The sequence below is a fragment of the Carcharodon carcharias genome, chromosome 3, assembly GCF_017639515.1.
Source record: "Carcharodon carcharias isolate sCarCar2 chromosome 3, sCarCar2.pri, whole genome shotgun sequence".
In the NCBI taxonomy this organism is placed as follows: domain Eukaryota; kingdom Metazoa; phylum Chordata; class Chondrichthyes; order Lamniformes; family Lamnidae; genus Carcharodon; species Carcharodon carcharias.
In genome coordinates, this window is record NC_054469.1 from 24,987,907 (window position 1) to 25,000,714 (window position 12,808).

General features: G+C 42.7%; 1 protein-coding gene across 1 annotated transcript in view; it reads left to right on the plus strand.

Annotated features, from left to right (window-relative positions):
* The window catches only part of LOC121275977 (tetratricopeptide repeat protein 21B-like), a 117,680-nt gene that overhangs the window by 71,822 nt on the left and 33,050 nt on the right, over positions 1-12,808 (plus strand). The window contains exons 17-19 of the mRNA XM_041183921.1: positions 3,376-3,448; positions 7,754-7,864; positions 10,832-10,970. Of these exons, the coding sequence (XP_041039855.1) occupies positions 3,376-3,448; positions 7,754-7,864; positions 10,832-10,970 (323 nt within the window). The remainder of the gene's footprint in view (positions 1-3,375; positions 3,449-7,753; positions 7,865-10,831; positions 10,971-12,808) is intronic.

Here is a 12,808-nt window from a genome sequence, read left to right on the forward strand (position 1 = left end):
CATTAGGCTGCAGCTGAATGGGCAGGTTGAGAGCTTGTTACAGCATCAGTGGGAATGGGAAAAAGTGGGGGAAAAGCAGATCGCTGGAGGGCTGGGGGGCAGGTGGTCTGATCCCCGATCTGGTGAGGGTGGAGACACAATGAGGGTGGAGTCCTTGGATAGGGATCAAGACGGTAAGCTTCGTGGTGTGGGTTTGGAGGTGGTGGAGGTGGGTGATTTGGGAAGCACTCTGGCTCCTCTTGGGCCACAAGCAGTGCTGTATAGAAACATTTCTTTTCCACTAAGCAGTCCTCACCTCCCTTTAGCTGTCGGGTTTCCCTGGCCAGTCGAAAGTAAACCTGAAAGGCAGGCACGTTGCCTTATTATAATATTTAAGTGACCAATCTACCTCCTGGGAGCCTGTTGATTGCCTGCCCCATGCCCCACCTCTGTTAAATCTGGAAGTGGGTAGGGTGGAGGAGGGTTGAGGTTGGTTTTGAAATTTGAAATTTTTTTTACATTTCTCTGGACCCTAACCCCTCCCCGACCCGCAGAAAAGCAATGGCTGCAGGAAACGTCAGAATGTGAAAGAGAAAGGGAGCGGACATTGCATCTAAACCCAAAATTATACTTTTCCTTGTTTCCCTCACCCAGCCTTTTCTCAGTGAGGCAAATACATCTGAAACAGCCTCAGTTTTCTCCAGTGGTGATAGCATGAAACGCAGAATAAGTCGCATTGCTGAGACTTCAGGAATATAGGGTACCCGTCTGGCCTGTCTCGGCCCGTGAGACTGCTTTCCAGCATCCAGTTTTCTTCTCTGTAAGATTGTAAAAAATATGGTAAAATAAGTAGGAACATAGGAACCGTTGGACAAAGCAAACAATGATGTCGATCTAGTCCGACTCCTACCATGGCATAATAAACCAATGATGGAATTATTGACCAATCACAGCAATCTCCATTAACTAGCATGGAGACAGACCCAAGCAGGATGTGGAGAAGACCCTCAGTGGTGGAGAGCATGGGCTGGAGGCGGGCAGGCACACAATGTGGCACCACTGAACGCTGCGCCAGTGGCTCAGAGTCGGATTGGCTGTCCATTCAGAAGCAGCCGGCAGTCAATGTAGCCCAATTACTGTTAATGAGGCCCTTCCCGCGTCCACTGAAATTTCCAGTCGGCAATGCGGGCAGCCAACTTTAGCCTGGACCCATGGTGAGCTCAGGGCTGGCACAAGCTGGATCAAACAAAGGGACTCACCACCCCCTTCTCCTCCCGGACCCATAACAATCACCAGGCCACAGCTGCAGCTGCTGGCCAATCCCTGGAGGGGTTGCCCCTCCAGGATCATGGCCTTGAAAGCAGCTGTGGCCTTTTTGAAGTGTAAAACTAAACTTGTCTCTCACAGTCTCCATCTTTGAATTGGCAGCTCTCACCTGGGCCGATGAAGCTGTCGATCGCTGAGCGTTGTAGGGCCTGCCATTGGCCTTCTGGTGTTGGGAGCCCACCTGCCAACCCTGATCAGATGGTGAGCCCTTTCCCTAACCTTTAATTGGCCGAAGATTTGAAAATCCCTGTGGGAGTGCCTAAAGCATGGTGTCCAAGGTGGGGGCCAGGAACTAGCCTCCCCCACTTTCTGGTTCCCAACCCCTGACTGAAAATCCAGCCCCATAGGTCCAAAGTCACCTGGTTCCTCGCAAGTATACTACATACACCACATGTCATAAGTAGGTAAGAATATTAAAGAACATCCAGAGTGATTGTTGCCTCTTATATCATGCGTATTTGTAGCAGGGACCACTGAACATCAATAGTGGGGTATCTGGCTGATTATCTACCTCCCTCGTTAGTCCTCAGCTACCAAGCCCAAATTTTACATTGCCCCTCCACCAACCCCGCCTGCCAAATTCCCTCTGATATCTAGCACTTCACTGGCTTTTGGGACTTCTAATGGAAAAAATTGGTGCAGAAAAAGAGGCAGAAAACTCACATGAGGATCCAATTTTATAGACTTATTAAGCGCACAAGGAGCCCATTCAACCTATGTTGCCTGTGCCACTTCTTTGAAAGGAGTGCCCAATTAATTCAACTCTGCTTACTCTTTCCCCAATGCCCTGCAAATCTTTTATTTTTGATTATATATCCAATTTCCTTTTGAAAGTTACTAATGAATCTGCTTCCACTGCCCTTTCAGGCAATGCATTCCAGATCAGAACAACTCACATTGTGAAAAATGTTTTTCTTATTTGCCCTCAAGTTTTTTTTGCCAATTATCTTCTAGTTACAGACCCTCCCGTCAGCAGTTTCTTCTTATTAACAGTACATTTGGAAATTGGCAGAGTTTTTGCAGGGTGTCCACTGTGTCAGTGTTCAGGAAATTTGGGACAGAATTTCATACTGTGAAACTCTTTGCCTCTTCATCATTCCAGCATCAGACTCCTAAGAGTTAGATACCAAAGCCTAAAGGGATTCTTAACGTGCCAGTTTTGAGAATAGTGCTGCCTCAGAGCAACATTAGCACCAGGTGAGTCCCTGGCAATGACCATCTCCAACAAGGGAGAATCCAAACATCTCCCCTTGACATTCAACAGCATTACCAGCACCGAATCCCCCACCAGCAACATCCTAAAGATTACCATTGACCAGAAACTTAATTGGACCACCCTGTGGCTACTACAAGAGAAGGTCAGGGGCTAGGAATTCTGTGATGATAACTCACCTCCTAACTCCCCAAGTCAGTCCACCATCTATTGGGCACAAGTCAGGATTATGATAGAATACTCTCCACTTGCCTGGATGAGTGCGGCTTCAACAGCACTCAAGAAGCTCGACACCATCCAGAACAAAGCAACCCATTTGATTGGCAACCCATCTACCACCTGAAACTTTCACGACCCCTCTACCACTGGCACACAGTGGCTGCAATGCATACTATCTACAAGATGCACTGCAGTGACTTGCCAAGGCTTCTTTGACAGCATCTTCCAAATCTGCGACCTCTCTCACCCATAAAAACAAAGGGGCAGTAGATGCATGGGAATACCACCACCTGCAACTTCCCCTCCAGGTCACAAACCATCTTTACTTGGAAGTATATCGCGGCACCTTCACTGTCGCTGGGTCAAAATCCTCGACCTCTGGCCCAAACAGCATTTAGAACTGCCCAAACCAGATGGACTGCAGTGGTTCGAGAAGGCAGCTCACCAGCATTTTATCAAGATGGCCTTGCCAGTGATGACCACATCCATGAACGAATAAAAAGAAACCAGAAATCAGGCAGACTTAAGATATACTAGCAGCTAATTTAAGTAAACCCTTGCAACACCGTACATAATTTTTGAATGTCAACTACTTTAAATCATTACTTCTGAAGCACTGTTATGTTTCTGTTTTACAGAGACTTGCATGAACGGTTCCCGAGTCCACAGATAAGTCTTCTTCTTGGCGATGCATATATAACTATCCAGGAGGTATGTCAGAAGGATCACAACATGTGTACCAATAGGATTTGTCCAGTTAGCTCCTGAACTTCCTGCACCCTATTTAAAAATTATTTTTTATACTCATTTTGGTGCCAGGAACAAGAGACTTGGCACTTCAGACATTCATTGAGGGAGTGACTAATCTAACTGATCAGGTGGGAAGTCCACAAGATTAGGTGGAATCCAATATTGGCTTCAGTGGCAAGTATATTTGGGTGAAATGTAAAATCTGTGTTGCTAACCCAGTGCAGAATAACTTCAGGTAGACCACCAGCACTAGTGGGCCCAACTATGGGGAGACGGTGGTATAATATCATGCTAGTAATTTTACTAGACTAGTAATCCAGAGGCCCAGCTAATCCTCTGGGGCCAATTAAATTCAAATTAATTAATAAATCTGGAATTGAAAGTTAGTCTCAGTATTGGGACCATGAATCTATCATCAATTGTCATAAAAACCCATCTGGTTCAATAATGGCCTTTTGAGAAGGAAATCTGCCATCCTTACCTGATCTGACCAACATGTGACTCCAAATCCACAGCAGTGTGGTTAACTCTTAACTGCCCACTGAAATGGTAAACCAATTAGTTCAAGGGCAATTGGAGATTGACAAGAAATGCAGGACTCTCCAGCAATACCCACGTCCCATGAAAGAATAAAAAAAACTTACCTGGGTTGATGTTTATGTTCTAGATGAGCCTTGTCCCAACCTACTTCAAGTCACTCTTTCAGCAAATCCTTTTATTCCTTTCTCAGTTTGTATATTTGTCTAGTTTCCCATTAAATGTAACCCTAGCTTTTCCTCCAGTGCATCATTCTTATTAAGTTGTTCAAAGTTAGCAAACCTTCTTGGTAAATTTGTGTTGCAGATTCATGAACTGATTATCTTTCATAATTGCATAGATTTTGTTAGCACTGAAGATTGCCACAGGTACATAGCATTACATGGGATATATGGCATAGAACGAGGCCATTTGACTCAATCTGTCCGGACCAGTGTTTATGATCCACTAGAGCCTCCTCCCATTCTTCCTCAGCTAAATCTACCATAGTGACCTATTCCCTTCTCCCTCATATAAGACCATAAGACCATAAGACATAGGAGTAGAAATTAAGCCATTCGGCCCATTGAGTCTGCTCCGCCATTCAATCATGGCTGATAAGTTTCTCAACCCCATTTTCCTGCCTTCTCCCCGTAACCCTTGATTCCCCTTACCAATCAAGAACCTATCTATCTCGGTCTTAAATACACTCAATGACCTGGCCTCCACAGCCTTCTGTGGCAATGAATTCCATAGATTCACCACTCTCTGGCTAAAGAAGTTTCTGCTCATCTCTGTTCTAAAAGGTCTTCCCTTTACTCTGAGGCTGTGTCCTCGGGTCCTAGTCTCTCCTACTAACAGAAATATATTCCCCACTTCCACTCTATCCAGGCCTTTCAGTATTCTGTATGTTTCAATCAGATCCCCCCTCATCCTTCTAAACTCCATCGAGTATAGACCCAGAGTCCTCAAACGTTCCTCATACGTTAAGCCTTTCATTCCTGGGATCGTTCTCGTGAACCTTCTCTGGACCCTCTTCACAATATTCTAAATGTGGTCTGACCAGAGCCTTATAAAGCCTCAGCAGCACATCCCTGCTTTTATATTCTAGTCCTCTCGAAATAAAAGCCAACATTGCATTTGCCTTCCCAACTACTGACTCAACCTGCAAGTTAAGCTTAAGGGAATCCTGGACTAAGACTCCCAAGTCCCTTTGCACTTCAGATTTCTGAATTCTCTCCCCATTTAGAAAATAGTCTATGGCTCTATTCTTCCTACCAAAGTGCATGACCTCACACTTCCCCACATTGTATTCTATCTGCCACTTCTTTGCCCATTCTCCTAACCTGTCCAAACCCTTCTGCAGCCTCCCCACCTCCTCAATACTACCTGTCCCTCCACCTATCTTTGTATCATCTGCAAACTTAGTCAGAATGCTCTCAGTTCCTTCATCTAGATCATTAATGTATAAAGTGAAAAGTTGTGGTCCCAACACTGACCCCTGTGGAACTCCACTAGTCACCGGCCACCATCCTGTGAAGGACCCCTTTATCCCCACTCTCTGCCTCCTGCCAGACAGCCAATCTTCTATCCATGCTAGTACCTTGCCTCTAACACCATGGGCTCTTATCTTACTGAGCAGCCTCCTGTGCGGCACCTTGTCAAAGGCCTTCTGGAAGTCCAAGTAGATAACATCCATTGGCTCTCCTTTGTCTAACCTACTCGTTACCTCCTCAAAGAATTCTAACAGATTTGTCAGGCATGACCTCCCCTTGATGAAACCATGCTGACTTTGCCCTATTTTACCATGCACTTCCAAGTATTCTGAAATCTCATCCTTAGTAATGGACTCTAAAATCTTACCAACGACTGAGGTCAGGCTAACCGGCCTGTAATTTCCTGTCTTTTGCCTCACTCCCTCCTTAAACAGGGGGGTTACATCAGCGATTTTCCAGTCCTCTAGGACCCTCCCTGACTCCAGTGATTCCTGAAAGATCACCACTAACGCCTCCACTATCTCTTCAGCTATCTCCTTCAGAACTCTGGGGTGTAATCCATCTGGTCCAGGTGATTTATCCACCTTCAGACCTTTCAGTTTTCCTAGCACCTTCTCCTTGGTAATGGCCACCATACTCACCTCTGCCCCCTGACTCTCTTGAACTTTGGGGATGTTACTCGTGTCTTCCACCGTGAAGACTGACGCGAAGTACCTATTCAGTTCCTCCATCATTTCTTTGCTCCGCACTGCTACTTCTCCAGCGTCATTTTCCAGCGGCTCAATGTCCATGTTTGCCTCTCTCTTACCCTTTATATATCTAAAAAACTCTTGCAATCTTCTTTTATATTTCTGGCTAGTTTACCCTCATATTTAATCTTCTCCCTCCTTATTTCTTTTTTAGTTGTCCTCTGTTGGTCTTTGTAGGCTTCCCAATCCCCTGGTTTCCCACTGCTCTTCGCTGCATTGTATGCTTTCTCTTTAGCTTTTAAGCTGTCTCTGACTTCCCTTGTCAGCCATGGTTGCCTCGTCCTCCCTTTGGTATGCTTCTTCTTCCTAGGGATGAATTTTTGCTGTGTCTCCCAAATTACTCCCAGAAACTCCTGCCATTTCTGTTCCACTGTCTTTCCTGCTAGGCTCATCTCCCAGTCAATTCTGGCCAGCTCCTCCCTCATGCCTCTGTAGTTGCCTTTATTCAACTGTAATACTGTTACATCTGATTCCAGCTTTTTCCTTTCAAATTGCAGGGTAAATTCTATCATATTATAGTCACTTCCTCCTAAGAGTTCCTTCACCTTAAGCTCCCTTATCAAACCTGCTTATTGTCTAGTTTCCCCTTAAATGCATATTTATTATTTGCTTCAATGGTCCCTGCAGTAGCAAGTTCCATATTCTCACCTTTCTGGATAAAGAAGCTTCTTCTGAATTCCCTGTTGGATCTCTTGGTGACTATCTTGTATTGATGCCCTCTAGTTATGCTCTTCCCCACAAAAGGAAACATTCTCTCTGTATCTACTCTATCAAAACCTTTCATAATTTTAAATATCTCTATTAACCCTAATGATCAACTTTCTTTTTTTCAGCCTGCCAATGCTTCCCTGCTATGTACACCCATGTATGTCTTGTACTATCCTTGTGAATCTTCTCTACACCCTCTCTAGTGTCTTTATATCCTTTTTATAGAATGGTGACCAGAACTGCACATAGTATGCACTAACCAAGGTTTGATACAGGTTTAACCATTCAATATGATCATGCATCAATTTGGGCTTCAACTCCATTTTCTCTCCCCATATCCCTTAATTTTCTGAGAGACCAAAAATTGAAAGTTGCCCTCCATTAACAGACCTTAATTGGTCTTTAATTGGGACAGTTGACTACCCACTGCAGGGTGGCAGGTAGGTATGCCACCGCTCCACGATTCCCCTTCCCCCCCCCTCCCCCGCCCCAGGAAAATGGCCCTATGGCGGGATAGAGCTGGAGAATTGGCATGTAGGCAGCAAAACAAAATTCCTTCCCTATCTGCCTCCATTCCTGGCCTGGGCAAGGGCTGAAAAATGAAGCCCTGGAAGTCTTTTCATAAACCCATCACTATCACCCAAGTCTTTGGATCCCTTCCCTAATCTTTTCATTTCTTGACCTGGCATCCTTATCACTCTATGAAACTCCTGGGGTGTTTTTCCATGTTAAAAGCGCAATATCTGCACCCCCTGTTCTTGTTTTTAATTGCACTGACTGTTTATAATTTATTTTAGCCAGAGAAAGCTATAGAGGTATACGAGCAGGTCTTAAACAAAAACCCTTATGATGGACATTTGGTGAGAAAAATTGGTCAAGCATTCGTTAAAACTCACCACTACACCAAGGTATGGGGAGCCCACATTTTGACGGAATTTTTCTACCTAATCAGTTTAATGTCCCTTAACATTATGTTTTAATGTTGATCATTGCTCATACTGTTTGCAGTGAAGACTTTGCTGTAATTTTAAATAACTTACAGTGAATCTGTGTCATCAATTGGGTACAACTCTCAGCTCCCTTGCAAACATAAAACTTTTACTTTCAAATTCAAAAGCAACTTGAAGATGCTATATCGTGAAACTTTCGGACAACAAGCTGACCAGGTGTGAGAAACACTGAATTCTTTTTTTTAATTATTTTACGGGATGTGGGCGTCACTGGCTGGGCCAGCATTTATTGCCCATCCTTAATTGTCCTTGAGAAGGTGGTGTTGAGCTGCCTTCTTGAACAGCTGCAGTTCCTGTGGTGTAGATACACCCACAGTGCGGTTAGGGAGGGAGTTCCAGAATTTTGACCCAGCGACAGTGAAGAAACAGTGATATATTTCCAAGTCAGGATGGTGAATGACTTGGAGGGGAACTTCCAGGTGGTGGTGTTCCCATGTGTCTGCTGCCCTTGTCCTTCTAGATGGCAGTGGTTGTGGGTTTGGAAGGTGTTGCCTAAGGAGCCTTGGTGAGTTTCTGTAATGCATCTTGTAAATGGTACACACTGCTGTCACTGTTCATCGGTGGTGGAGGGAGTATATAAACTTCAAGGTCCATGGATTTTTTTTTACCTTTTCTCTCTATATTTGCTCTGCTGCTGTCCTGATGGTTTTATTCAATCATGGAGTAGGTGGGAGGGAGCATCACAGCAGAACTTGATCCTGTTTCAACCGTCTTCCACCACTTGCACATTTAATGGATGTTGAAAGTATATCACCCAGTGATTTAATTACATCTATGTTGAACGTAGAAAGTCTTTATCTACATATCCCTGAAGGAAGCTTTCTATCCATGTAAGAAAATGTAAGACTTACTATCTTTTATAAAACAATTGCGGTGCTTATAGTTCAGTTTGACCCACGAACTACAAGCGTTCAAATTGATGACTCACTCAAAGGATTGGTATCTCAATTTGGTTAATGTATTTGTATCCGTGATTACAGATTTAAAATGGGTACAGATTTGAAACCATTACAGGAAAATTAAAATAGTTGCAGGCTTAAAAAAGGTTGAGTAAAGAAGAGAAAAGAAATATAGTAATAAAATTAATAATTTGTATGGAAATTGGGTATTGCTGAAAAAGAGACATTTTTGTCAAAACATTTTGCCTTGCACTCATCAGGACAATTCACAAGAATACCAAAGGTAAAGGGAACTGTATGAGAAAAGAGTGCTGATTGGTTGGCAAGTGGACTCTGATTGGTAGAGGCATTGCCATGGAGAATGCAACAATTGATGGTGACTGACAGTTAACTGCCAGTCAATCCACCAGTCTTTGGGATGTATGGCCTACATACCTATCATCACACTGGCACTAAAATTCATATACAACTTTACTCATTTGTGTGATAGGCAGAACGTCTTTTTGGCTTGGCAGCAGCATCCTGCTAGTGGCAAATACCACTCATGTTGCTACTGCAGAGTAGACTGGCAGATCGTATCAAATAGCATATCCCTTCCATTGTTCTCAACAGCCAAGATAACAACAGTACCCAACCAACCCGTGCTTGCAAAATTCAAAATACAGTCTCCGAAATTCGATGTGATTCTACAATTGGACAGCATTTGCAGAATAATCCTCAGTGAGCTAAGAATTACACTGACAGCTAATTCAAGATTGTTAGTCAGGCTCAAAGTGTGGTGCATTTGCGTGTACTGGAAGCTACATATGTTAGTACACAGGGCTATTTTCTTTGCAGACATACTGTGCCTGTTTCAGTGAAACAAAATAAGTTCCAGCCATTTGCTGGTTTATTCCTTGGGGCAATGCCTTGACCAATCAAAGTGAAGCTGCCTGGTTTAAATTTCAAATAATGCCTGGCAGTTAACTGCCAGTCACCATCAACAAGTGTCTTCTCCATGGCAGCACCTCTACCAATCAGAGTGCACTTGCCAAGCAATCAGCATTCTCTTCTCATATAGTATAAATTGTTGTTCCCTTCACATTTGGTATTCTTGTGAATTGTCCTGATGAGTGCAAGATGAAAAGCTTCAACAAAAAAGTATCTTTTTCAGTAATACTCAAATAATAAAAATAACAGTTGCTTTGTTACTTTACTCCCAGCAAATGAATGCTTCAACAATGTTACTCTGCTATGTTCAACTTTTTATATAAGTTTTCAAGGGATGGTGTTAATTTACTTTCTTCACACCATCCTACGAAGCTTCTTTTTAAAGGGACAATACCCAATTATATTCTATACTCTTTGTTGAAACCGTGATTTGAATCCATACAGAAAGCTGTCCATCTTTCTTTTGCTTTCTCCAGTAATTTTTCATTATATGAAGCCCCTTCCAGAAAAAGATGTTTGCCTTTTATTGGAACATAAATTAAAGCACTAGTGTCTCTCACTGGCCTGTATTTGTCTCTGTTGTTTCTCTCAACGGCATTTGCTTCCATCCCTGACAAGTTTAACGAGTTTAATTTTAAAAGACGGACAAACAGACATTTCCCGCATCAGCATTGTTTCTAGCTTTCCAAGGCTTGCTGATTGAATGTCAAACTTACAGATTATGTCAAGAGGCTTTTCTTTTGTCCTACGAAAGTATGGAACAGGTAGAAGCCACATGGTCCATCAAGTCCTTTCATTTCATGAACCATGTCCAATCTCTCTCAGTTGAAATCAGTTCATTCAATAAAGACCAGGGATCAAATCTGGCATGTTGCTTATCTGCATGACTCAGAAGCAATTTGTGCAATATATATTCCCATGAGGCTGATTATAGCACTTTTTTTATTGCACCTTAACATCTCACTTGTTTTTATATTGCTAATTTCATCAAGTAGGAGCTTTAACAGAGTGATTTGTATTTTCTTTTCATCTTCAGGCCATACATTATTTTGAAACTGCACTAAAAATTGGTGGACAGGACTTCTTGTGCCACGATTTGGCTGAACTCCTTCTGAAACTGAGGCTATTTGAAAAAGCAAAGAAAGTGCTCAGAAAGGCCCTTGAACATGATTTCAGTATGTTGGTTTGTATTATGTTTCCTGGTAGAGTAACTGCTATTTACTGTAGTTGGGGAAGATTTCATAGAGCTACATAGAATTTCCAGCACAGAAACAGACTCTTTGGTCCACGTGGTCCATATTGATATTTATGCCCCACTTGAACCGCCTACAATCCTTCTTCATCAAACACTACCTGCGTGTCATTTTATTCCTTTATCTTCATGTGCTTAATCTAACTTCCCGTTAAAGGCATCTATGCTCGTCAACTCAACGACTCTTTATGGTAGTGAGTTCCACGTTCTAGCCACTCTTTGTCTGAAGAAGTTTCTCTGGAATTCCTATTGATGACTCATTAAAAGCTGTTGGGGAGCGTGTAGAAGAGGATACACCAAGTGCACCCATCTTTACTTTTTCATTTTCTGAGGTTAAGATCCAGACTTCAAGTGTGCAAGATGAGTACTGTGTACTGTTTTGCTCCCTTTACCTAAGGAAGGATATACTTGCCATTGATGGAGTGCAGTTGGGGTTCACCAGACTGATTTTTGGGATGGTGGGACTGTCCTGTGAGGAGAAATACAGGTTGGGCCTGTATTCACCAGAGTTTAGAAGACTGAGAGGTGATCACACTGAAACACACAAAATTCTTAAGAGGCTAAACAAGATAGATACAGAAAGGATGTTTATCCTGGTTGGGGTGTCTACAACCAGGGGACACAGTCTCAGAATAAGGGATAAGTCACTTATGACTGAGATGAGGAGAAATTGTGTCACTCAGAAGATGGTGAATCTTTGGAATTCAATATCCCTAGGGCTATGGAAGCTTAGTCATTGAGTATGTTCAAAACAGAATCAATAGATTTCTAGATACTAATGACATCAAGGGATATGGGGATAGTGTGCGGAAAATGGTGTTGAGGTACTGGAGCAGGCTCGAGGGGCTGAAAGGCCAGCTCTTGCTCCTACGTTCTTTCCTACATTCCTATGACAAATGATGCAAACTCAAGATAATATGGGGAGCCATCTTCTGATGCTAATTGTAAGCTTCTGTTGGCAGTTACTGCAAAGTTCTTTACTATCACATTATCAGTGATTCTTGTTGAAACCAAAGCCCAGGAATTACTGTTGGTGATTTTATCAGATAAGCACTTAGCATGGTCATGTGGCACTCCTCTGCCCATCATTTTAAGAGAGATGTTATCTATTTAAAATAACAATAACACTGAAGGTGTCGGACCTCAGAAAATATTATTCGCAGAGAATATTTTTTTCAATATATTTTCAAGCTATTCTGCTTCAGTCACTGAAACATCACCCTCCCACAAGTTCAGTAAAAATAATCTTTCACAGCATCGTCTGTGCTTGCAGCATGAAGATTTTGCTTTTCCTTATTGATTAACCTAAATGAAGTTAAAAGCCCTTCAAGGTTGAACAGGGGAGAGTTGATGAGATAACACAGAAAGTGATGGTTGGGTGATGTATAGCTTAGGTTTGAAGAGCATGTAGATCATAGGATCAAGAATCAAAAGTTAAGGAATTGAGTAATTCTGAAATCCTGGGTGAAAAATGGGCAATAGTTGTAATTCCAATGCAATAGTAATGCAGGGAGGCAAAAGAACGTTCAGGACTCTGCTGTAGATTTGGAAGGAAGAAAGAGTGATGTAGAAAGGGCCACAATAATATTAATATAAAAGCGGAACATGTTAATGGCGGAGAGACCTTAGGCAAGAGTTAAGAATAGCGTCATCTATCAGACATGCATAAGCAAGCTGTCTTGAAATAGTACATTGTTGTTCAGTATTAATAAGGCAACCAGGATATCTGTTACCTATTGTTTGGCAAATACTATTACTATA